This window comes from Manis javanica, chromosome 16 (genome assembly GCF_040802235.1).
Source record: "Manis javanica isolate MJ-LG chromosome 16, MJ_LKY, whole genome shotgun sequence".
In the NCBI taxonomy this organism is placed as follows: domain Eukaryota; kingdom Metazoa; phylum Chordata; class Mammalia; order Pholidota; family Manidae; genus Manis; species Manis javanica.
In genome coordinates, this window is record NC_133171.1 from 9179721 (window position 1) to 9205948 (window position 26228).

General features: G+C 44.1%; 1 protein-coding gene across 1 annotated transcript in view; it reads left to right on the plus strand.

Moving 5' to 3' along the window:
• Window positions 1–21795, plus strand: part of LYRM4 (LYR motif containing 4) — a 159326-nt gene extending 137531 nt beyond the window's left edge. The window contains exon 3 of the mRNA XM_073224698.1: window positions 21347–21795. Within this exon, the coding sequence (XP_073080799.1) occupies window positions 21347–21415 (69 nt within the window). The 3' untranslated portion in view covers window positions 21416–21795. The remainder of the gene's footprint in view (window positions 1–21346) is intronic.
• The last annotated feature ends 4433 nt before the right edge of the window (window positions 21796–26228 follow it).

Genomic DNA, 26228 nt, shown 5'->3' on the forward strand with positions numbered 1-26228 from the left:
ATTGATTTTGTATCCTACAACTTTGGCTCTATCCAGTTATTAGTTCTAATAGTTTCTTTTAGTGGATTCTTTAGCGTTTTCTATATATAATATCATGTCATCTGCAAAGAAGGACAATTTTACTTCTTCCTTACCAATTTGAGCGCATTTTATCTTTTTTCTTGTCTGATTGACATGGCCAGGACTTTGAGTACCATGTTGAATAAAAGTGGTGAGAGTGGACATCCTTGTCTTATGCCTGGTCTTAGAGGGAAAACTTTCAGCTTTTCACCATTGAGTATGATGTTAGCTGTGGGTTTGTCATATATGACCTTTATTATGTTGAGGTATGTTCCCTCTATACCCATTTTGTTGAAAGGTTTTATCATGAATGGATGTTGAATTTTGTCAAATGCTTTTTCAGCACTGAGATGATCATGTGGTTTTTAGCCTTCCTTTTGTCGATGTGGTGTATCACATTGACTGAGTTACGAATATTATGCTATCCTTGAATCCCCAGACTAAATCCTGTTTGGTCGTGATGGATGATCCTTTTGATGTATTTTTCAAATTCAGTTTGCTAATATTTTGTTGAGGACTTTTGCATCTATGTTCATCAGGGATATTGGACTATAATTTTCTTTTTTGGTACTGTCTTTGTCTGGTTTTAGTATTAGAGTGATGCTGGCCTCATAGAATTAGTTTGGAAGTATTCCCAACTCTTCTACTTTTTGGAATACTTTAAGAAGGATATTAGCTCCACTTTAAATGTTTGGTGGAATTCAGCTGTGAAGCCATCTGGTCCTGGAATTTTGTTTGTTGGGAGTTTTCAATTACATTACTGATAATCAGTCTGTTCAGATTTTCTGTTTCTTCCTGAGTCACTCCTGGAAGGTTGTACTTTCCTAGGAAATTGTCCATTTCTTCTAGGTTGTCCAATTTATTGGCATATAATTTTTCACAGAATTCTCTAATAATTCTTTATATTTTTGTGGTGTCAGTTGTAACTAATCCTTTTTGTTTCTGATTTTTTTAAATCTTTGCCCTCTTTGTTTCTTGATTATTCTGGCTGTGGGTTTTTCTATTTTGTTCATTTTCTCAAAGAGCCAGCTCTTGATTTCATTGATTTTTTTCTGTTGTTTAATCTTCTCTATTATTTCTGCTCTGATCTTAATTATGTCTCTCCTATTAACTTTGGGTTTCATTTGTTCTTCTTTAGTTGTGAGTTTAGATTGTTTATTTGGGATTCTCCTTGTTTCTTGAGGTAGGCTTGTAGGCCTTTTGCAGCATTCCACATATTGGGAACTGTTGTGTTTTGTTTTCATTTGTCTACATACACTGTTTGATTTCTTCTTGGATTTGTTTATTGATCCATTGATTATTGGGAAGCATGTTGCTTAGCTTCCATGTGTTTGTGGTTTTTTTGGATTTTCTTCACATAATTGATTTCTAGTTTCATACTATTGTGATCCGAGATGTTCGATACAACTTGAATCTTTTTTAATTTATTGAGGCTCTTTTTGTGTCCTAATATGTGATCTGTTCTGGACAACATTCCATGTGCACTTGAGAAAAACGTGTATCCTGCTCTTCTTGGATGGAATGTTCTGTATAATGCTCTAAGTCCATCTGATCTAGTCTGTTCAGGACCTCTGTTTCCTTGTTTATTTCCTGCCTGGATGATCTGTCCATTGATTAAGTGGGAAGGAAATAGACTCCCTGGAAGCAGAAAGAGTCCTTAATACAGAATCTCAGCCACCAAGAAATAGTAATTAAATGGCAAAGATTAAAGAGAGAGAATCTTAAAAGCACTAAGAGAGAGGCAGACAGTTACCTATAAGGGAAACTCTGTAAGGCTGTCGGCAGATTTCTCAGCAGAAACTTCAGGCAAGAAGACAGTGGCACGAAACACTTACTGTATTGAAAAGGAAGAACCTGAAACCAAGAATCCTCTACCCAGAAAGGTTATCACTCAGAATTGAAGGAGAGATTAAAAGGTTCCTTGATAAATACAGGTTAAAAGAATTCATCACCATGACACTGGCCTTACAGGATATGGTAAAGGGACATCTTTAGATGGAAATGTTCCTAAGTCTAAATATTTTTCATCCATGAAAATAAACCCACAGTAAATGTACTAGATCAATTACTTATTAAGCAAATATGAAGTTAAAAAAACAAAAGTAATAAAATCAACTGTACAGAAAATCAGTTGAGAGATACACAAGAGGTGGATTATGACAGCTTATACATAGTGTAGAGGAGGATGAATAAAAAAGTAGTACTTTTAGACTGTATTTGTAACAGAGTGACCATCAACTTAATTTAGACTATTACATATTTAGTAAACTATCTATGAACCTTATGGTAGCCACAAACCTAAAGCCTATAATAGACAGACACACACAAAGAATCCAAGCACCACACTAAAGAAAACCATCAAATCAAAAGAAAGAGTGTAAGAGAGGAAGAAAGGAACAGAGAGGGGCGAGAAAAACAACCAGAAAACAACAACATGGCAATAAGCACACACCTATCAGTAATTACCTTAAATGTATATGGACTGAAGGCACCAATGAAAAGTCAGGGTGGCAGAAGGATAAAGGAACAAAACCCACCTATATGCTGCCTATAGGAGACTTTTTTCAGAACTAAAGACATGCACAGACTGAAAGTGAAGGGATGGACAAAATATTTAATGCAAATAAGAGGGAGAAAAAAGCAGGAGTAGCAGTACTTGTATCAGAAAAAATAGATTTCAAAACAAAGTAAAGGAGACGAAGAAGGACATCATATAATGAATGATAAGGGGTTCACTCCATCAAGGAGATATGACAACTGTAAATATCTATGGACCCAACATAGGAGTACCTAAACACAGAAAACAAATACTAACAGACCTAAATAAAGGGAGAAATAGCAACACAATCGTATTAGGGGATTTTAATACCCACTTATTCATGCTATTGAATAGGGAAGTTTTCAGCTATTTGTTCAAAAATACTTTCTACTCCTTTGTCTCTTTCTTCTCCTTCTGGGACCCCTATTATGCAAACATTGTTTCATTTGGAGTTGTCACACAGCTCTCTTAGCATCTTTTCATTTTTAGAAATTCTTTTTTTCTCTCTGTTCCTGAGCCCAGTTACTGTTCTGTTCTCAGTCTTCCATCACATTCGTTATTTCCTCTGCTTCCAGTAGTCTACTCTTCATTCCCTCCACTGTATTTTTAATTTCAGTTATTGTATTCTGCTCCAAGTGGGTCTTTGTTGTTGTGAGTAAAATTGTAACATCTCCAGAGTATCTCGCCTGGCTTTAGTGCATGCGCATATCCTCAGGGGTGGAGAGGAGTTCATCTCCATGTCAGTGGGTAATTACCTGGGCTCACTCTGCCTGCCAGGCACCAAAATTGTACTGCTGCTGGGCCAGGTGGCCAGACAGGGTGGATGCACAGGGGAATGCCGCCACAGGGCTGAGCCACCAGTGCGGGAGATGGAGCTCCAAAGGCAGTCCACCACCTGCCCTTTGTCCTCCAGACAGAGCTCCCTCCATCCCCCACCCCTCTGGCTCACTTCCTGTTGCTGGTAAATCTTTCAAACTGCTGCCTTTGTGCTGGGTCTCAGTGGAACTGATGGAGCATGCCTGTCCCCCAGTCTGCTCCAACTCTCCCTGGTGTTCAGCCCCATTAATTACCAAAGCCCAGTGCAATATGGACTTGTGTTCCCAGAGCAGCTCTCCAGGGCCAGGTGTGGAGGATTCCTGAACACTTAACGCCCTTCCTGCTCCATTCCTCTCCCTCCCACTGGTGACTGGGATGGGGGAAGGGCTTGGGTCCCAGTCAGTCATGGCTCTGCTCCTTTGCCCTTCTCAGTGTGGTCTTTTCTTCCCCAGGTGTGGATGGTCTGCTCTGCAGTCTTTAGGTTGTATTCAGGGTTAGTAGTATTTGCTGTAGTTGCTTCCTTGCTGTGTATGTGGGAGGACTTTGACACCTCGCCGTCCTATTCTGCCATCGTGCAACAGCAATCCTCACGTCATTGTCTTTGTAATGTACTGGCTCTATCCACTTTTGAAAGACAGATCAGAGTGCCCTACTGCAATTTCATCTTACCAGTTTCTCCTTCCATTTCTAAGGTTTAGGCTTTATATACTTAGCTATTGGCTATTTAGTGCCTATAAGTCTATGACTGCTACACCTTTTTGGAAATGTTGCTCATTATTCAGTTTCGTGATTTTAAGCTCAATTCTGCCTTGTCTCATGTTAATATAAATGAACACATTCCCCAAAGTGTGTCAAGTGCATCTTCATTCATCCCTTGGTCTTCAGTCTTTATCATTTTTGTTTTAGGTGTTTTGTCATCTATCTTAGTTAGCCATCCACATTTCATACAGTGGCTGACAGGGTTGATTTTCTTCCTTCCATCTCATTCTGCTATTTATTATGGTTTGTTCTCCCTTCTTCCCTTTTTATTTTTGTTTGTTTGTATTAAGTAGCTCTTCATTCCCTTTTTCCCTCTTTCCTTAGCTTGGAAATTGTATTCTGCTTTTCTGTGCCCTTGATGATTGTCTCCTGGCTGATGCTTATAATTAGAGGCATACATTTTTTCCTATTATTCGAGAAGGAGTATCCATTTCCCCATGAAGACGCCCTGTCTCTCTACACATATAAATTGCATACATTTGTTCAGCACCATGGCTTCTCCCTGGCATTCTCAGAGCTCTACTTGTGTGCACTTGCCCACCTCTCCCAGCAGCTTTATTTTGTAGGCGGCCATTTGGGTCCATTCTCTCTGGCTCCTGAATACCCACAGTGCGTTGTTATCCTTCTTTGTCATCTCACTGGGGCTCAGGTCTGCTTGTTAGGAAGCCCTCCTGGCTGCAGGTCCCTGAGTGATGAAAGGAGGGGTTCCCTGCTCCAGGAGGACCAGTGGGATGTCAGAAGCAGCTGCTGCCTGTCTCCCTGTCCCAGGTCCCCTTATGCTGTCCTGCCTCAGGAGCAAGCAGCTCCAGAACCTCTAGTTCCTCTTTGACAAAGCCTATTTATAAGAGGCCAGTGTCACCAGACGTCCCCAGGGCACATAGACCTCTGACAGCCACACACACCGGATTCCACAGTGCTGGTCCCCTGAAGGAGTCTCTCATGCATGCTCCCTGCAACACGCTCAGCCTCACTCACGCCCGCTGTTCCACCTGCCTCAGCAGCGTTGTGCTGTCACAGAGAGGCAGAGGAACTGGACTGGGGAGTGGAGGGAAGCACAATGTATAGTCTCCCTATTCCCAAAATCCAGTACCTCTTAATAAGAGATTTCACATTCAATTTGTTCTTGTAGTGAGAACTGGAAACCTAATAATGCTTAAAACATAATCTATAAGAAAAGCATATCCAAAAACTTGGCTAACTTCAAATAGAGAACCTTTAGAGCACCCCCACCCCCCTGGGTGTCTCCGTGGTGTTTAATCTCTTTGACGAGGCCTTTGGGCTGCCTTGTGCTCCCTCCTCCCTCCCTTCAATGTGGCTGGTAGAGTAAGGATGGGCCTAGAACTCTTCTGTCATGTTCTCTGCAGTAAGATATATTAAAGTTTTAACAATGTAGTTTTCAACAAAACCATAAAGTAAGGAATGGCAGACTGAATAATGGCTCCCAGGGATGTCTACATCCTAATCCCTGTAACTGAATGTTCCCTTTTATAGCAAAATGGACTTTGCAGATGTGATCAAATTAAGGATTTAAAATGAGATTATCCTGGATTTTCCAGGTGGGCCCTAATTCATTATAATCACTAATGTCCCTGGTAAGATTCGACCAGGGAAGAGGAGAAGGAGACATGTTGATAGAGCAGAAGCTGCAGGGATGGAGGAGCGGCCTGCAGCCAAGGAACAATGGAGCCATTAGAAGGTGGAAGTGACAAGGAAGTGGCTTCTCCCTAGAGCCTCCAGAAGGACCCAGTCCTGCTGACACATTGACTTCAGCACAGTGAAACTGATTTTTTACTTCTGACCTCCAGAACTATTAGAGAATTCGTGCTGTTTTGAGCCACCCAGTTTGCAGTGATTTGTTTCAGCAACAGTTAATACACAGGTAATCCTTTGGAGAGCCCATGAGCCTAATGCCACTAACTCCTGTGTCCCCGGCCTCCAGGAAGGAATGGGGTGGACACAGCCTTGAGACATACTATGTACAACACAGTCACCATTGAAATCCTAGGAGCATGGCTGGGAGGTGGGCAGGGTTGAGGCTGCCATGAAACCGTGAGAAGTCCTTTGTGGGGAATGAAGTTTTCTTTGAGCAAGTGCATATGTGAGTGGCACACCCAGAGGCTCTGGAGAGGCAAAGCCAAGCCTACAAAGGCGAGTGGGCTGTCTGAGAGAATCCCCAGGGGGTTCATCCCAGAGGGAGCTTCCACATCTTGTCATGCAGATGAGATGGCACCTCACACAAATGTGTTAGTAAAAGCAAGATTGATGAACTTGGCCATCCCCAACGTAGTAGTTCACATCCAAAGTTGTAAGGACACCAGGAAGTGTGGGAAGAGAAAGGAAAACAAGACTAGAAGGACCGTAGACAGAATGGTTGGTTGTGGGGAGGGAAGAGGAGAACCTCATCTCAAAATCCACTTATTTCTAACAGTCAATTCATTAAAAGTGGCCCCTGAAATCTTCAGATACGATTTCTGTCTCTTTTTATCCACTGTTTATCAGCCAAGCAGCCTTGTACCTTTGACTTTCCCCAGGGGACTGTGCAGCCCCTATCAAGCCTGACAGCTTAATTTAGCCCTTAGCATTTGGGGAGCTAAAGAAGCAACTTGTACCTACAAGGCCACCGGGTGCCCTTACTTTGCATCTCAGTGACTGCAACTCAGTGACTGCATCTGACCACCCGCACTGTCAGCCGCTAGCAGGAGGAGGAGCAGCCTAGGCACCCTGTCCCCAGGATGGATGTGGTCACTGCGGCTCTCTTCACATTGGCAGGTTCTGTAAAATATTTCTCTGCAGACAGCAAGAAATGTAATTAAATTCCCACTTAATTTTTATTATTCCAAAAGAGTAGCGTTTATTTTGTTAGAGGATCAACAACTTTAAGACACCATTTCCCATTGCATGCCCAGATGCCTCCTCACCAGGGCTTGATTAGTCTTCCACTAAAACACTGTAAATGGGGGGCGTAAATGTGGGTCTCGTGGTTTTCCTATTGTACTGTAGTCACACAAGATGTTACCAGTGGGAGAGATCAGTGAAGAATACCCAGCACTTCCCTGTACTACTTTCTGTAATGTCCTATAGATGTACATGTATTTCAAACTAAAAAGAAAAGGTTACAATGGTAAATTCTAACATAAAATGTATCTCTTACCACAGTTTTTTATAAACTCATTAAAAATAGAATATCAGTTTTAAAAAAGGATGATACAGACCAGCACTATCCAATAGAAATATAATACAGGCCATAAATGCAAGCCACATACGTAATTGTAAGTTTGCTAGTAGCCACATTAACAAAAATAATCTTGATAGCTAAAGGGCTCAAGTCTGTGGTAAACTCTTGTGTTATCTCTAATAGATTCCCAAAGTTAAGGGATAGGAAGATACCACTCTAAGGATCTGTGACTAGGAAAGGAGGAGGTGAGGTCTCCTTGCAAACAACTATAAAAGAGGGGCTTGTCCCACCTGCTGGGCTGGATCCTCAGCGTGGAATACAGTGTCAGAGTCCCTTTGTCTTGATAATGAGTAAAGTGGGTTATTCACCTTGTTTGAACTGAAAATCACATGAGAAATTAGTCCAAAGAAAAGCTACTTACAGCAGTTCAAGTTTGGAACTTGGGTGTCAAAAATGAAAATCTAGAGCATAGCTCAGCTTTTAGCCCCGAGATCATCATCAAAGCCTTCAGGTTTCACTCTTCCTAGAAAGCAGCTGAGCGCTTCAGATGTTGGGGCTTCTCTGTTTCCTGTGAGTATAATTAGAGTGTGTCATTCCTAAACGACATAGAGAACGCTGCCTAGGGACATGCCTTCCTCTGCTGGGCTTAGCTCTGCTGCTGACCACTCTGCTGCTTCCTGCTCCTCTTCTCCCAGGGCTTGTGCTGCCACCCGGGACAGGCACCTCCTTCTCTGGGAGTCATCTGTTCATTCTGCAGAGATTGCTGGGCACCGGGGATGGCTAATGGGGCTTTTTGCGCAAAGACTCATTCATGGGCTCAGACCCAGGTTGAATGGACCCAAGTCTCCATGTTGAGGCATGTGATTGGCTATTCTGAGTTACTCCCAAGGGGAAGAAGAGTTGGTGGAGGGCCTGGAACCCAGCCAGTGATTGAGGATTCAATATGAGTGAGTGAAGAACCACGGAGGTCTCAATGCCAAGAACCCTCATATGATCAGAGAGAGATGATTCTAGGGCTGTGTACAGGGGACTGAGTGGGGCAAGGGCCCTTTCTCCTCACTGTGGCCACCCCAACCACAACAGCAAGGACACAGAAGATACCCCACAGACACGTATGATGAGTATGGCTTCCAGTCTCTTACAAGATTATAGTCTCATTAGGGAATGGCAGGAAGCTAACTCCACACTGCTAGGTGGACATGACACACACACAGCCCCTGACTTCCTGGGGCCCACAGCCTCATGTCAGAGAAACACATGTACCTACATAAAATATAAGAGAAAGAATCAGAAATGAGAAAGGAAAAATCACGACAGACCCCACAGAAATACAAAGAATCATTAGAGAATACTAAGAGAATCTACATGCTAACAAGCTGGAAAACCTACAAGAAATTAACAACTTCCTAGAAAAATACAACCTTCCAAGACTGACCAAGGAAGAAACAGAAAATCTAAACCGACCAGTTACCAGCAATGAAATTGAAGCAGTAATCAAAAAACTACCCAAGAGCAAAACCCCCGGGCCAGATGGATTTACTGCGGAATTTTATCAGACATACAGAGAAGACATAATACACATTCTCCTTAAAGTTTTCCAAAAAATAGAAGAGGCGGGAATAATTCCAGACTCATTCTATGAAGCCAGCATTACTCTAATACCAAAACCAGGCAAAGACCCACCAAAAAAGAAAATTACAGACCAATATCCCTGATGAATGTAGATGCAAAAATACTCAACAAAATATTAGCAAACCGAATTCAAAAACACATCAAGAGGATCATACACGATGACCAAGTAGGATTCATCTCAGGGATGCAAGGATGGTACAACATTGGAAAATCCATCAACATCATACACCACATCAACAAAAAGAAGGACAAAAACCACATAATCATCTCCATAGACACTGAAAAAGCATTCGACAAAATTCAACATCCATTCATGATAAAAACTCTCAACAAAATGGGTATAGAAGGCAAGTACCTCAACATAATAAAGGCCATATATGATAAACCCACAGCCAACATCATACTGAACAGCGAGAGGCTGAAAGCTTTTCCTCTAAGATTGGGAACAAGACAGGGATGCCCACTCTCCCTGCTGTTATTCAACATAGTACTGGAGGTCCTAGCCACGGCAATTAGACAAAACAAAGAAATACAAGGAATCCAGATTGGTAAAGAAGTCAAACTGTAACTCTTTGCAGATGACATGATATTGTACATAAAAAACCCTAAAGACTCCACTCTAAAACTACTAGAACAAATATCTGAATTCAGCAAAGTTGCAGGATACAAAATTAATACACAGAAATCTGTTGCTTTCCTATACACTAATGATGAACTAGCAAAAGAGAAATCAGGAAAACAATCCATTCACAATTGGATCAAAAAAAATAAAATACCTTGGAATAAACCTAAACAAGGAAGTGAAAGACCTGTACCCTGAAAACTACAAGACACTTAAGATAAATTAAAGAGGACACTAACAAATGGAAACTCATCCCATGCTCTTGGCTAGGAAGAATTAATATTGTCAAAATGGCCATCCTGCCTAAAGCAATATATAGATTCAATGCAATCCCTATCAAAATACTGACAGCATTCTTCAACGAACTGGAACACATGGTTTCTAAAATTCATATGGAACAACAAAAGACTTGGAATAGCCAAAGCAATCCTGAGAAGGAAGAATAAAGTGTGGGGGGGATCTCGCTCCCCAACTTCAAGCTCTACTACAAAGCCACAGTAATCAAGACAATTTGGTACTGGCACAAGAACAGATCCACAGACCAGTGGAACAGAATAGAGTCTCCAGACATTAATCCAAACATATATGGTCAATTAATATACGATAAAGGAGCCATGGACATGCAATGGGGAAATGACAACCTCTTCAACAGCTGGTGTTGGCAAAACTGGACAGCTACATGTAAGAGAATGAAACTGGATCATTGTCTAACACCATACACAAAAGTAAATTTGAAATGGATCAAAGACCTGAATGTAAGTCATGAAACCATAAAATTCTTAGAAAAAAGCATAGGCAAAAATCTCTTGGACGTAAACATGAGTGACTTCCTAATGAACATATCTCCCTGGGCAAGGGAAACAAAAGCTAAAATGAACAAGTGGGACTATATCAAGCTGAAAAGCTTATGTACAGCAGAGGACACCACCAATAGAACAGAACGGCAGCCTACAGTATGGGAGAATATATTCATAAATGACAGATCCGATAAAGGGTTGACATCTAAAATATAGAAAGAGCTCATGCACCTCAACAGACAAAAAGCAAATAATCCAATTAAAAAATGGGCACAGGAGCTGAACAGACAGTTCTCCAAAGAAGAAATTCAGATGGCCAACAGGCACATGAAAAGATACTCCAAATCGCCAATCATCAGAGAAATGCAAATTAAAACCACAATGAGATATCACCTCACAGCAGTAAGGATCGCAGCATCCAAAAGACAAACAACAACAAATGTTGGTGAGGATGTGGAGAAAGGGGAACCCTCCTACACTGCTGGTGGGAATGTAAATTAGTTCAAACATTTTGGAAAGCAGTATGGAGGTTCCTCAAAAAGCTCAAAATAGAAATACCATTTGACCCAGGAATTCCACTTCTAGGAATTTACCCTAAGAATGCATACTCCAGTTTGAAAAAGACAGATGCACCCCTATATTTATTGCAGCACTATTTACAATAGCCAAGAAATGGAAGCAACCTAAGTGTCCATGAGTAGATGAATGGATAAAGAAGAGGTGGTACATATACACAATGGGATATTATTCAGCCATAAGAAGAAAACAAATCCTACCATTTGCCACAACATGGATGGAGCTAGAGGGTATTATGCTCAGTGAAATAAGCCAGGCAGAGAAAGACAAGTACCAAATGATTTCACTCATCTGTGGAGTATAACAACAAAGAAAAAACTGAAGGAACAAAACAGCAGCAGACTCACAGAACCCAAGAATGGTCTAACAGTTACCAAAGGGAAAGGGACTGGGCAGGAGGGGTGGGAAGGGAGGGATAAGGGTGGGGAAAAAGAAAGGGGGCATAATGATTAGTATGTATAATGTGGTGGTGGGGGCACGGGGAGGGCTGTGCAACACTGAGAAGACAAGTAGTGATTCTACAGCATCTTACTACACTGATGGACAGTGACTGTAATGGGGTTTGTAGGGGGGACTTGGTGATGGGGGAGACTAGTAAACAATGTTCCTCATGTAATTGTAGATTAACGATACTAAAATAACAAAAAAAAACAGCCTTTTGAATACTATTGTCAAATCATAAAATATATATATATAAAAGCAGGGCGGGGCAGCTGCTCTGTGACAGGCAGTACAGAGGCTGTGAGCCCACGGAGCAGTTTTCCAAGGCCAAGTCTGAGCCCTCTTTCCAGATCTGCCTCGACGCCCCTGGGCATTGGCACACACAGCCCTTCTGTAAATCTCCCACACCCTGAAGTTGAGAAGCACCAGGTGAGCAGGAGTCTGTGTGCCTGCTGTGGGGGAAGCTGGGCTGGGCTGTGGGTCAGGAAGTCTTCCTAGACGGAGGGACACCGGTCCTGAGACAAAGACACCCAGGCTGTCCATTCTGCACTACGTGGCTGTCTTCTGCAGTGGTTACTGACAGTGTGTGCCTGCTTCCCTGAAGTGAGATAATTCTCTCTCCGAGATTCTCTATAGGAGGGACATCATTTCTGAAGTCACACTTTTAGCCCAATAGGCATAAATAAATGGGCAAAGAGAAAAGAGTAGAAAAGAGAGAAGCAAAGATACAGGAATTCATAAAAGTGATATATATTTTCTAGGGAAAAACTCTTTTCTCCAAAATTTGTAAAAAAGGGGGAGGAGGAAATAACAAATCTTATCCTAGAATTGATAATGATACCAGCTGAGCTGAAATTGAGACTGAGACCAGACTTACTGAAACTACACTGTTTAACATGTGCAGTTGTGAAGACACTGTAGAAACATGGGATAGGTATTAGGATTCTAGATTAGTAGCACCAAAAAATGTAACCGATAGTTATTAACAATGACTTTTATCTCTTCATATGTAAATATGACAAAATTAGTATGCAAAAATTGTTGATCTGGGGTTGTGGGACTATGGTTGATCTTTTAAAATTTCTTTAATACTGTTTTTTAGAAACCACACTGTATTCACAGAACGAACTGAGATTTAAAGGATTAGAATTTAGAGATTTGCTTCAAGTCAGAGCAGTAAGTACTGACCCTGTGATGCTTGATAAATGAACTTCACCTCTTCACCTTGATCTCTCTAACTGTAGAACAGGGGTGATGGTGAGGCCTGCTCCCATGCCCCATAAGGGTCAGAGGAGCCAGTCAAGGGTATAAATGTTTTGTAAACTACAAAGTGTTAGGCAGGTATTAGTCATTGCTAATTACTACACACAGAAGTATGAAGTTGTTGTGGTTAATAAAATGACAATAGTATGATTTCTCTGAAGCAAAGGAAAGTGAAGAAAAGAGAGTCTATTAGAGTGCAGGTGCCCTTTTTAAAGTCAGCTGTGGCTGAAGTTGAGGCAGGAAAATTCATTTCGTTGTCCTTCCTCCTTAGCAGTAAAAGATGAGCACATTTAAGGAAAGTCCCTGTCATTCAAAGAAAAGGCATTGTTTGTTTGCACATGGCATCTCCCACTGGGGCCATTTCCTGGGGTGTCTGGAAGGAGGTGCAGCTGCAGGGAGTCCCCTAGGCTGCCTCCTTCCTGGGGAAGCCAGGAGGGCACCAAAATGGGACAGGTAGATGGTGGTCCTGCTTGACTTGCTCTGGTTCCCCGATACCAGGCCATCTGGCCTGCTCTGTCGCAAAGGAAAGAAGGACCTGGGGCAGGAGAGCCGCGAGTCCCGCCACGGCTCAGCACTGGCAGGGCGTTGCAGCTTGTGATTCAGAGGCCTGGGTCCTTCCCCCTGTTGAGGAGTCAGACTGGCAGCTGGCTTCTTGAATGCTGATTCCCTCAGCTGGTTATTTAGGGACTGGTCATTTCATCCACCAGGGCAGCATCCCCCCTGTGGCAAGCCTCAAAGCTCTGTACTTCAGTTACAAGTAGAGAATGGTAGTGGGCACAGCAGTACGATGGAAGAGATGTGCTGACCTTGATGTTGATGCTTCTGTTTGGGGGTAAGGACAGCCCTCCTGGTATCAATTCTTTGCTTCCTGGTGTTTAATTAGAAGGTATGTTCAGGAACTGGGCTTCAGGGACAGTTCTAGGCTGTGTATGCTGATAGCAAGTTTCCCCTGTCCTACAAGAGCCCCCGGACCAGGGAGGTGGCTTGATAAGAGAAGCTCCCCTACTCTTCCCTTGACTCTGTGAGCACTGCGGAATAGGAGCTGCCATGCTGGGCTGCCACTGAAAGAGAAGCCCTACCTCCCATCTGGTCAGACCCACAGTGTCACTGTAGGCTGTCACTTCTGGCTTTCTCTTTCTCCCTCAACCAGAATAACTTCCTGGAGTAAAATATGGGTCATTCCTTCTAGCTCTCTTCACATCTCCCCTGCAGAATGCTAGAGAGAAAGAATAAAATGTGAGCCTTGTGACTGTAACCACGAACTGGGCACACCCGTCCAGAAACAGCCCGGACTGAGTGTTCCAAGTCCCTACCCCACGGGTGATATTCAAAGTGTTTCACCACCAGTGGGGGCATCAGCACTGGCCAATGAGAGTGAAAGCTGGCTAAGCTAGGGCAGGACCACAACCCGCCCAGCCAGACAAGAACCTGGGTGAGGTCCAAAGCATCCCGGAGGAGGGAGGCCGAGTGGTAAAGGGAGGGTCCCTGAGCAACAGCCATTGCCCAACTGTGTGGAAGCTATCTGACAGTTTAGTAAGTCTGGTGCATGCTGGCTGAATATCAGCTCTGCCCTATCCCTTGCCAACAGAGACCCTGTCTTCCCAGTGGTCCTCCTCCCCTAGACGTTTCTGAGAGTCCTCACACGTAGATGCATGTGTCTCCTAGACCCTGCCATTCAGGGGTCCTGTGGGAGGTGGTAGTTCCCCAAGGGCTTGGGTAGGAGATGTAGGGGGGAGTCACAGGAAGAGCAGAACTGACCCCTGACTGCCCACACCTCACTGCCTGTCACTGTGGATGTCTTGTCCCAGTGCCTTCCCACTTGGCAAAACCAGCTCTTGCCAGAAAACCAGCTTTTTCTGGGGGCAGTGCTGCTGGCCTCTTAAGCTGGGGTGGTTGGGGAGCGTGTGCTGTGTGGGAGGCCAGTCAGTGCAGCCTCTCTGTGCATCAGGATCCACTGTGCCCCCGGAGGCCCTGCCAGACGTTTGGGTCCCCGTGATGTTTTTCTCTTGGGTCCCTTTTGGTGCTCTTCTGACCCTGACTTCTGGGTGGGAGAAGGCCACCGGTTAATCACATGTGTCCTGCGTGTCTGACTCCAGTGTTGTTTAAGGTTTGATAGCACTCCCTGAAGGCTCTCAAGCCCTGGGAAAGTCAGGATGTTTCAGACCGTCTGTTCTGATGTCCCTGGATATCACCTAGCAGGTCCCTCCATGCGGAATGTTCAAAAGAAAGCAGATCTGTGTGTCCCAGCGTGGAAAGATGCTGAACCTGAAGAAGGGCCAGTTGTAGAAAAATATGGGGACTGTGGTTTCTTGTTTGTTTCTGTTGTTTCCCACCATTTCTTGCATGACCCGTGCGATGTTTCCCACCACTCCTCACCCGTGAAGCGGAGGAGGGCAGTGGCCACCAGCCGTGACGGCACTCGGTCGGGAGCTTTTGAGTGCGGGATCGTGGGAGAGAACACGCTGTGGAGAGCCTAGGACTGCGAGGGGCGCGAGCACAGCGGGGCAGGGAATGCTCATTACCTCTCCTTCCGCGGGCACGTGCTCATTCCTGACGTAATACCAAAGTGTCAAGCTCATCCTGCGAGGCCAGTAAATTGGCATATTTCACATGCCTGAATTTTTTAAAAATTACAAGTGCACCTTCTGGTTCGTGCTCTGGAAGGTCTTCACTGCTGGATGTCTTTTCTTTAGTGCTATATCCTTGACTTTGGATCTGCTGTGTTCATTGCCCTAGAGATTGGGAACCTTTTACCGTGATGGGTGTCTCTTAATGTTCTCCCCCAACATGCAAACCCACAAAGTCAAGAACTTGTAAACTGAACAGAGTATTGTGCGTGACTGCTCTGTATTGTCTAATCAAGTGTGATGCTGTCAGCTAGCCTCTGATTAGAGAGATAAAGCAAAACCAAATAAACAGTCAATCTGCAAGTCTCTAGAAATGATTTTTCAGAACTGCTGGGTAATCTAACTCAGTATTTGTCTTTCTTGTGTTTTCTTGCCAAGTCTACCTTCTCAATTGTATTTGCTTAAAGCAAAAATCAGAAACTGATTCAAGTTGACCCTGACAAAAGGTGTTCCTGAAGGGATAAATAACACATGATCGCCAGAAACTTTGTTGACGATATTCCCCAAGCAAGTGATAAATACGCACTAAGAACTTGCAGGTCCCAGCACCATCCTAGGAATTACCAGCCTAAGCAGTTACATCACCTTGTAACTAATTATAGCAGGGCCAGGATTTTGGCCTAGCTGCTGTGGTCTTGGTGACCTAAATGACCGAGTTCAGTGGCTGAGGTGCTGCTGAGCTCAGTGCGGGAGCATGACCTTTGATAGGACATTATCTCTGGCAGTTTGCCTGGGCTTTTGTTGTTAGCATCCCAGGGAAGTGCCAGGTTTCACTCTGACGTGGTATTTGGGTCCTGAGTTCTGCATGGTTCCAAGAAGGGCTTGGTGACTGAGCGGCCGTGGTGCTAACGTGCAACATGGTGTACTTGCCGACTGGACGCTTTCACCTTGCACAGCCTTAGTTAGGCAATGCTTCACTGCCAGCGTCAAGGGACTCCTGTCCAGCAGCTCGCAGACTGTTTGTATCCAGTGTCCCTGTGTGGCCAGTTTGTTCCCATCCCTTAGGGGCGGGAGAGGGGGAATAGGTGTGCATGGTGGAGGACAGCCAGCATGTCTCCTGGTTTGTAACCATCTGCCCACCCCGAGCAATGGTCCAGATCAGCAGGTAAAAATCATCCACAAACCCCCAGCACCTCTATAGAACAGGAGTTTGGAGGAGAGGACGATGCATTCCCCATGAATAGCCCTCATGAACAGCATGGCATCTTAGCGTGGCATTGTCAGGTATGAACACATTTCCCTCCCCACCGTCTGCAAGGGCAGTTGGCTTTTCATGGCTGCGGTGGATGGGGAGCAGTGTACCTAGTGTAACAAAGTATACCTAGTACCTAGTAGGTAAATATCAATCCTGAGTTTTTTGTTTGTTGTTTGGAAAAGTATCCACTAGAAAAAAAAACTGATAATGTAAAAAAATTAACAATGAATGCTCTGCCTGAATCCCCTTAAATTAGTGCCCCTTCTTACTCATGAGTGTCATTCGGGAAGGGAATGAGGACATGCAGGGACCACCACCACCCCACACCTCTCTAATGAGAAACTCCATGAGTGGGCCTGACCCACGTGTGTCCTAGAAAGCTGTCCCTGTGGTTCTGAGGCCCAGTCCTTGTTAGGAACCGCTGCCAAAAAGGTCACTTGTCCCTGCAGAGCTGACAGTGTGCTTGTTGGAATAGGAATCCCTGGGGGCTACCTACAAACTTCAGGCTCCTTTGAGGCCATGGTTCTATAAGACCCATTAAAACAGTTTGGTTTCCTTTACTCTAATGGCCTGGAATACAAAAGAAAGAGGCCAGCCATCTCATGGTGGGCTTTTATAAAACTTTTAAGTGATATCAGACATGCAGAAAACAATGGAATGGCCCAGAAATCTGACAAGAGTGGATAAGAGTTAGGGCAGCCTTATCATTTATCATCCAAACCAGGACCCTGGAGAGTGAAAGAAGGCTCTATTAATAATCATGCTGAGATGACAGGTATAAACCAGACTTGTGGTCACGCTAATGAGAGGACCCACTCTTGTATCTGGTTTCTCTCCTGTCCCTACCAGCAAGGACAAAACACATTAATTATAATAACTGTGGCCTGGGACCTAGGGAAAAGAGGGGAGATTGCTCTTTGATCTCCAGGAACATCACCAAGGAAACTCAAGGTCAGCTCCTCACCACCGCCCTCCACATTAGGTATATCCAGTATCTAAAATTCCAGGCTTCCAGAGTTGAATGGAGTTGGGTATGTTTGGGAGGAAACACCAGAAGATTCATCCCTGGGTTCTTTGAAGCCTTCTTTCTCTATTAGTACATTTAATTGTTGACTGAATTTTCAAAGATCTAGTTTGAACACTTCAGGCATACTTGTCTTGTATAAAATGGCAAAATCAAAAGTAGTAATGTTTTGTTATATGTAAACATTTTGAGCTACAGCTTAAGCTATTGGAGGCTAGAAAGAAAAAAAGCATGTGCAGTGTGAGCTATTTTTAGAAGATGACCATGTAACCTATATTTATAATTCGGGTTATATAGTACCTCTTGTCAACTATATCAAAAAGACTGGGAAAAAGTTTATATAATTTCATGTATCCTATGTCAGTTTGCTTCTTTAAAAATTATTAAGAAACATAAAATAGAAAATAGTATACTTGAAAAGTGTTTGTTATAACAGGTGACTTGACTCTAGCAAGACTGACAGTGACTCTCAAAGCTGGGATCTCATCAGAGGGAATTACTGCATGAATTGCAGGCAGTGTGGAAACCTGTCTGATGTTACAGGTCAGAGGGACACAAACATCCTGCTCACCTTCCCTGGAACAGGCAGTCAGGAAGCCAAACACTGAAATTCTACTATCAAAGATTCACTTACGTTGGTGGATCGAAGGTTTTCTTGGGCCTTTTTAAGCCCCTATCAAGTGTAGCTCTCTTAGGAAAGTATAATACCTTGAAAATACACCTCTGAAGTTGGGTGTGTAAAGAGGCACTCAAAGGCACAGGGTAAAGTGCAGAATTCTCAAAGGGCTAGAATTACTTGACAACTTGGGAAAACATTTTTATATTCAAACAAACATGAATATCACAGAACAGAATATTCCACTTACATGAAGAGCAGAAGAATACCTCAAAGAAATGTTCTAGTTATGGCAGCCTCTTCAAACTAAACCCCAAACCCCATCAGTATGATTTTATGTATTAACTACTTATGTATAATAAGATCTGGTTTCTGATGCTCTTTTCTATTCTGTTCACTTCTATCTCCTTGGACCAGTGCCTACTGTTTTAATTGTATCTCAAAATGCTTTAATATCTTCCTTTTCAAAAATGTCCTTATTCTTGACTTCATATTCATTCAAGTAAATATAAAAGTCATTTTCTCAAGTAACTCAAAATATCCCATTGGGATTTTCATCATTGTTGTGTTAAATTAATTTAGCAAAAAACCAACATTTTCATATGTTTCAGTCTTTCCATGAACATGGTAAATCTCTCATTTCATATAAATATATTTCTAAGTTCCATAGTTTTCTTTCTAAAAACCACACACATTTCTTTTTAAGGTTATGTCTAGGTGTATCATTTTTGTGACCGCTGTTACTGTCTTTTCTCATATTTCCAGTGTGATCTACTGAAATGCTGGCTTCTTATATGTGAAATGGAAGGGCATGCCCCCTGAGCAATTGCACTCCTTCCAGATATGGAAATGAAATGCCAAAGATGGGCTTTGCTTGTAAAAAGCCCGTAAATTGATGATGATAATGGTATCTTTCTCATAAAGTTGTTGTGAGATTAGAAGAATTAAGTACTTTTAATTAATTGACTTAATTAAGTAAATGCTTAGAGCAGTGCCTGGCACAGAATAAATGCTCACCAAATGTTACTGTTACCATCATTATCATTTTTACTTTTTAGTGGTATAATGTTATCGTCATTAATAGTAATAGTATAACCATTACAACACCAGAGGTAAGATTTGCAACTGTCCACCAACGGATGGGGAATCGTCTCTGCCTGGTGGTCTTACCATCCTTGGAGAAGCAAGAGAGCAGGGACAGTCCATTCCTTGGCTTCACCAGCAAAGCCAGATGCCAGCATCTCTCCTGCAACTCACCAGTGCTCGGGGCACCTCATTCTTACACCACACTGCTCTGACCAGCAGGAGCATTGGGGGCCCTACCAGAACGGAAGTCATGCCCCCCAGAGCAGAGCGGAGCAAAGAATGGGCTTGGCAGTCAGTCCTCAAGTTCAGCCTAGGAAGCTCAAGTTCAAAAGTAGGTGGTGGTCAGGCATCACTGACACCCACTCTCCTCAGTGTGGGCGGGTTTAATAAACACAAAATCATACTCTTACAGCTAGAGGGCAAGGAGTCCTCAAGGTCCTGGAGGTTAGGGTCTGAAACCCTGTGGTATTTACCTTGACAGCAGATTGCCATGCACAGTGCCATGCACACAGGTGACATTGAACAAGCCCTTACAGCATGCCTGGTGCTATTCTTATTCATTCACCCCAACAGCATGAAGGTGTTTAATGTATTTGGACCTGAGGAAGTATCTGGGGCAACTGGTACATTTTCTTGAAGTCTTGTATCTCATTTAATTTTCATAACAACCCTGTGAAATAGGCAGGAATAGCAGGGGCCCCACTTCAGCCTCCCTACTACCTCAACACCTTCCCTGGCAACTGAGCTCAGCTCCTGTGACTCCAGATCCCACTGAGATATTTTGGTGAGGGGCATGCTTCAGATGAGCAAGCAGTGAAGACCTGAAGCGTTGTACAAAGCTGTGTTTTCTTGGACCCTACTCCTTCCTCCCTGGCAGGTCATTTATCTAATGAGTCTCAGAGCTCATGTTATCCCATCTATATGCAGCTGAGTAATCTGTATGTTTTTCTAATGGACTCTAATGCCAATTCCTAAAGTCTATAGACTAAACATGTGATCAGCTTTAGTGACCAACGTACCCTGGATAACAGTCTGATATGGGGATGCTGGAGGAGTCTAAATTGAAGCTGTTAATTGCACTTCCTCACTTCCATTGATCAGTTCCTGTCACCTGCAACTCAGAAACCACATGCTCGTCATTGGCTTGGCAGCATCCATCCCCAGCTGGCCCACTGATGTATACTGACACATTTTATAACCCAGTAAATGCAACAGAACTGTGACACAAATATTTATTGCCTCATCTCTATAGCTCTCATCGAGATAACTTTTTTACTATCTCCTCCCTGTGTGAACTGAGTATTTCCCTTACCTCTTCTGTAATTGCTCTGGCTTAATCCCTTATAGCCCTGGATTATAGCTTTAAACCTTCTGCTGGGCAAATTTAAATGATTAGATTTTGCCTAACAGTGAGTGAACATTCCTGTTACAGTAAATGGTCCTATTGCTGTTTTTTATTGACTTGCCTTTATCTGTTTCATTATTTCTACCAATAGCTCACTACGAAGGCACTTCAGAATCACAGATCTGGGTTGGAGGACTAGTAGACATAGAGCTTATAACCAGGGATGCCAGACACTGGTATTTTTAGTTACCAAATCCTTGGCACCTCTGTGTGTCTGGCACTTCCTAAACTCTGCTATGAAGGCAGCTAAGTCAGAACAAGGAGAACATGCACCTCTCCTTTCTCCTACTCCCCGTCAGTCACGTATATTCATGCAGAGGAGCCAAAGCAAGCACACAAATGCTGATAGTACAAGGCCACATGAGTGTCACATGGGTGTCACAGACACATGCAGTTAGTGTTCCCGAGAGGGGGAGAGAGAGGGAGAGTCCCTTCCCCAGAGAGACCCAAAGGGTGGGTGGGCTTTTGCATGGTGGACATAGAGTGAGCCTTTCTTGGTGGAGTAGCCTGAGCAAAGACACAGAAGTTGGAAAACCCAAAACAAAGTCTCTGGCCACCAGTGAAAAGTTCACGGGAGGTGGGAAGGTTGCTTCCAGCAGGGAACAGTCCTGGGATGACAGATATTTGCATTTCGATGTTAGAAGTGCTCTTTCTGACCTTTCACAGCAAGTGGAGTCCCATGGTTCTTGATCAGTGTCCTTTCTTGTCTCCAGGTCCACATTGGCCAACTGTATTCAACTGACAAGCTTGTTGTTGAGAATCAAGAGAAGCCACGGACCTAGGGAGCTGGAACCAGCCACCTCCACAGCTGTGGACCACCTTCGGCATCCATTCTGTGCTTGGGATGGGGGCTCCCAACAGACCAGACCAAAGTGGCCTCTTGCATCAGCTTAAAATAGCCTCTTGCTCTGCCTGTCCTGTAGGAGCTGACAAGCTGAGTGTGGTTTCCGTTCATCTGCAGCCTTAGTGAAAAGGGATGGGTGTCTCCCCTTGATTCAAGTGTTAGGGTGAAGAGCTGGAGCTCACTCACAATGAGGCCGTGTATTATTGTGTCTCCTCTCCACCCCGCCCCTCTTGTGTAGCTTGTTACCACTTGTACAGAGCACTTCCAGACTTTGTTTCTTGGTCTTTGACAATAAACAGACTCGTCTACCTAAACCTACACCAGGTACACTCATCATGATTAACACACTTTCTTTTCCTGCGGACGCAGGTCCTGCAGAGGGCCACGGGGAACCGTCAGGGAGGGTCCAAATGAGCTGACACCTCCCTTTGTGAAGGCAAGTTTAACCAGCAGAGATCGGGGGGTGGGGGGTGCAGCAGGGCCAAACGGTAGAAGGTGCACCCTGCAGTTTACATCTGGGCCTGGTGCAAGCACAGAGGTGGCCTGTGCATGGATGCCCACCTGCAGACAGGATACTTACAGCCTGGCTGAAGTGAGAGTGCTCTGAGGATGTGCACGGTCAGACCTGCCTGGGAGCTAGTTGGAAGAGCAGATTCTCAAGCCCTCCCCGCAAGCCTTCTCAATCAGAATCTTCAGTCTGACCCATCCCAGGGGCTCTGCCGCTCCCCAAAGTCTGAGCGGTGCTCCCTCAGCACTGCCTCCTGAGGGGCCCCCCAGAGCTTACGTTCGAGTTTTTAAAAAGAAATTCCCTGGCACTTCCCTGACCTCAGATTCTGACCTAGTAAGTGAGAGATGAGGCACAATAATTCATGTACACATTTTTAAAGCTCTCCTAGTGTTTTCATGTTTAGCCAATTGAGAAACTCTGTTCTTTGAGTATGTTACAGGTAATAAAGGTGTCTGTATGCACATATCCTTGGAAACACATCAGTTCAAAACACAGAAGGTATTAAATAACTTATTTAATCTCTGCAGATTTTATGAGGAATCCAGACAATGTCCAAGTGACTTCTTGTTCCCTTTTGTAAACAGTAGTAGGTGGGTTGATTATTTTTGTGCCTAGGTCTGGAACAAACTCATAAATATTTACAGGTCCTAAAATAGCCATGACAGTCACTGACCTGCTCCCCATCATTTTAATTCTCACAGGCATGTGAGTGGAGCTGGAGCAGTCCGGGGCCACATCCTCACTCTCATGTTAAAAGATCATGTATGCCCATCTCATGTATGGATTGCAGATTGTGTTGTAACGGAGCATTCAAGACAGCTCAAACATGTAGTCATTCCATTGCCAGTACAGCTTGTGACCACAGGATGTTTGCCCATAGCTGGTCTTGTGTACCGGAGACTTATGCCATTCTCAGTAAGTCTTGGATCTCTTACCCTCTAAACAGTCCACGCCCAGTCTTCAGGCTGTAGTGAATGTAACCATTCAGCGGATGGTGAATGTAGGTGATGTGGGACATGCCTCGTGGGGCCGAGTCTTCCAGCCTGCGATGTGCCGTGGTGGGTCCCATTTTCCACTCCATATCAGTAGAGTGTGTGGCCATTCAGCAACAACTACCTCCCACAACGGTGTCTCTAACAGAGGTCACCTCTGATTCATACTTAATTAAAGCAGCTGTTACTTGGAACCTAAGTCCAGATTTGAACCTCTCCCCTAGAAGTATCAAGTTGCTGGCAGGACAACAGCTCCAGAGGAGACTCTCCTCCAGTTATTCATCCCAGAGGCGATGGATGAGCAACTGCAACTTGATCTAGAGGCGGTTCACAGTGGGTTGCTTTTATGTTAATTAAAGTACATGAATGGGTTTGAACATACCCAAAGCCTTAATAAACAGAGCTAATTTTTTGCAACTCAGATAAAATTAACTGCCATTTGGAATCTGTGGAAAGACATGAATGAGAATTCTGTGAACAGGGTCTTCAGCTTCCCTCAAATTTCAGCAAGCAGAGCTTTGCACTGGGTGTTCCCCAGTTCAGAGGCCATGGGGTGACAACAGAGCTTTGAATAAAGTGACTTTCCCATGGGGAGATCACTTCTGTTTCCGTGGCCTCAGCTGAGGGGCAAGGGGCTGATGGGGGAGCTGCACCGTGCATCATGGCCAGCCTCCCGGCACCCTGCTGTGTGCCACTATTCCGAAGGTGGCATGCAGGCTGGAGTTTGGAGGTCTCTTTTCAGCGTCAACATTTAGCAAATGAGAAATGCCACTGTGAGTTAATTTTTGAGACAAAACCACTGGCCAAGAAGGGCCATTTTCTAGACCTTCAGAGAAAAATGCTTTAAAACCAGGGAAACTTTATATGGACACATGCATGGCTCTGTTGTTCTCTGGATTATAGAGCTGAGAGATCATCTTGAGGTCTTGCTCTGTGTACTGTGCCATGCCTCCCTCATTTGTAGCTTCTCCCAACACCTCGAGCCCCTGAAACAACCAGCAGTGAACCATCCAGGAGCAAAGAGGACAGGCTTGGTACAGTTCACAAAGACAGTGGCAGAGCTGACATGTTAGCGCTCAGCTGGTCCAACCCCCAAGTCTGCAGGTGTGAAAACCAGGACCCTGAGCATCTCCAGGTCATTTCCAGATCACCCTCTCCCTTCTCCCCTTTCATTCAACCTGTCATGCATTCAGTACTGACCGAGAGCCAGCCGAGGCCAGCTGCCAGGGAGAGACCCGTGAGCAAGACACAGCCCCTGCCCTCCAGACTGGCAGGCTATCAGGGAAAAGAAATGAGAAAATGGGTCTGGGAAGGAAGTGTTACAAAAGGTGAAATACAGAAACTCTAGGAGCTGATGGGGAGGGACAGGGAAGGGACAGGGAAGCCCTCCCTGAGGAAGGGAGAGTTACGTTTAAGATTAAATGAAGAGCTGACTGGGCCAAAGGTAGGGAGGGGAGCTCCACAGGCAGGAGGAACGGCATACACAAAGCCAGTGCAAGGAGCTAAAGCCCAGGACTGCCAACAGGCAGGGCTGGATGGTAGGGCAGGGACCACACCGAGAGGCCCTGGGAGCCTTGGCCTCAGCTCAGGCTGTGAGAAGCTATTGAAGTTTTAAGCAGGACGGATAATTGTGTTTTGGAAGTCGCATCGTTGTAAGGAGAAATAGATGGGGAGGCTTGCAGGGAGACCAAGTCTTTGGGAAGGATTCCTAGGGGAGGTTTGGATTAAACACCGTAAGCCAGGCAAGAGATGGTAGTGACTTCATCTAGGATGGTGACAGCTGGAAAGTAAAGTCCGCATCACCCTGGGAAGAACTTCTGTGGCTGGGCTGCTCTGCCAAGGTGGGTGAGGGACCTGGGAGCAGAGGTGCCCCAGCTGAGCCCGGCCCATAGGAGCCATCTCCCAGTGACCTGCAGAAGCATGGGGAGGTCCAGCTGAGCCTCCCTGCCAAGTCTAGCTTACGTCAGGCATCTTCAGCCAACCCTTAGACATGTGGTAAATAATAAATTATGGGTAATAATGTAGTAATAATAATGTAAAAATAGTAATGTAAAATAATAAATTACTGGTAGTTTGTAATGACGCAAAGACAATACAGAGACATATAGAGTAAATAATTCACTGCTTTTTCCGGCTCACATAGCAAACCAAATAGTAAGTAGGCAAACTTGGCCAAAACCTGTGCAGGGCCATTTCCACAAGTATCTTCAGAGTACTAACACAGTCTATAAAGTGTCTCATGTCTAACAGAGAAAGACTGACCAACTACTGGACCCCATTAGGCTATATATTAAGAACAAAAAGGAAGAAAATAGAGTCAACAGGACTTGGTTATTGATTGCATGTGAGGTGTACTGGGGGTGTGACAGAAGTCTAGGAAGAGCCTCAGGTTTGGGGCCTGGGTGTGTAGACACTGGGCCACCAGCTAAGACCATAGGAGGGGCACTGAAGCTTTCTCCTGCCAGGTTCAAACAACATCAGCCTCACACAGAAAACTAGTGTCTACAAACTTATCTTTTACTTCCAAAAGTTGAAAATACTATTTCTGTTTACTCATTTTATAAGCCAAGAAAAAAAATCCACTGGAAAAAAGTGATGTGTAAGACCCTTAAAAAGAGATTGTACCTATGCTTTCTATAGAACAAAACTCCATGTATAGGTAAAACCTATAGATATCATGTATTATCACTGGGGACAAGAGGAGTAGGGAGAAAATTTTTCTGTTTCGCAAGAGGGGACATAGCTAAGAAACAAGGCAGGTTGAAGATTGGCCTACATATTCTAATAATACAGTTCTAAGAACAAAGCTAACAGGCACAATAAAATACCAATATGTATACAGATACAGTATACACAACTACATTTTGTAACAGAACAAGCTGCTTTTTGTTAAGTACTTTATGCAAATTGTTACTTGCTTTCCAAATTAAAGGATATCCCAGGTATTAAGGCCATGCTATAGACATAGCAGCAGCTGAAGTGATAATAAGCACTCAAAAAGCAGAAGGAGAAAGCATTTACTACATGAAGGATGATGTTCTTAGTCGGAAACTGCTTCTGCAGCTACCTACCCAGCGTCAAAAAGTTCCAGGGTAAATATAGTCAGAATCCAGATGACCATATGGACTGAAGAATGTTTTAAAGGTTCAGTTAGTTACACTGTGCCAGTGACTTCATGATAGTGGCCCAGTGTGTGATTCAGAAGCCCCAAGAAGCAGCCACATTGTCTGGATTATTGGGACATACACATC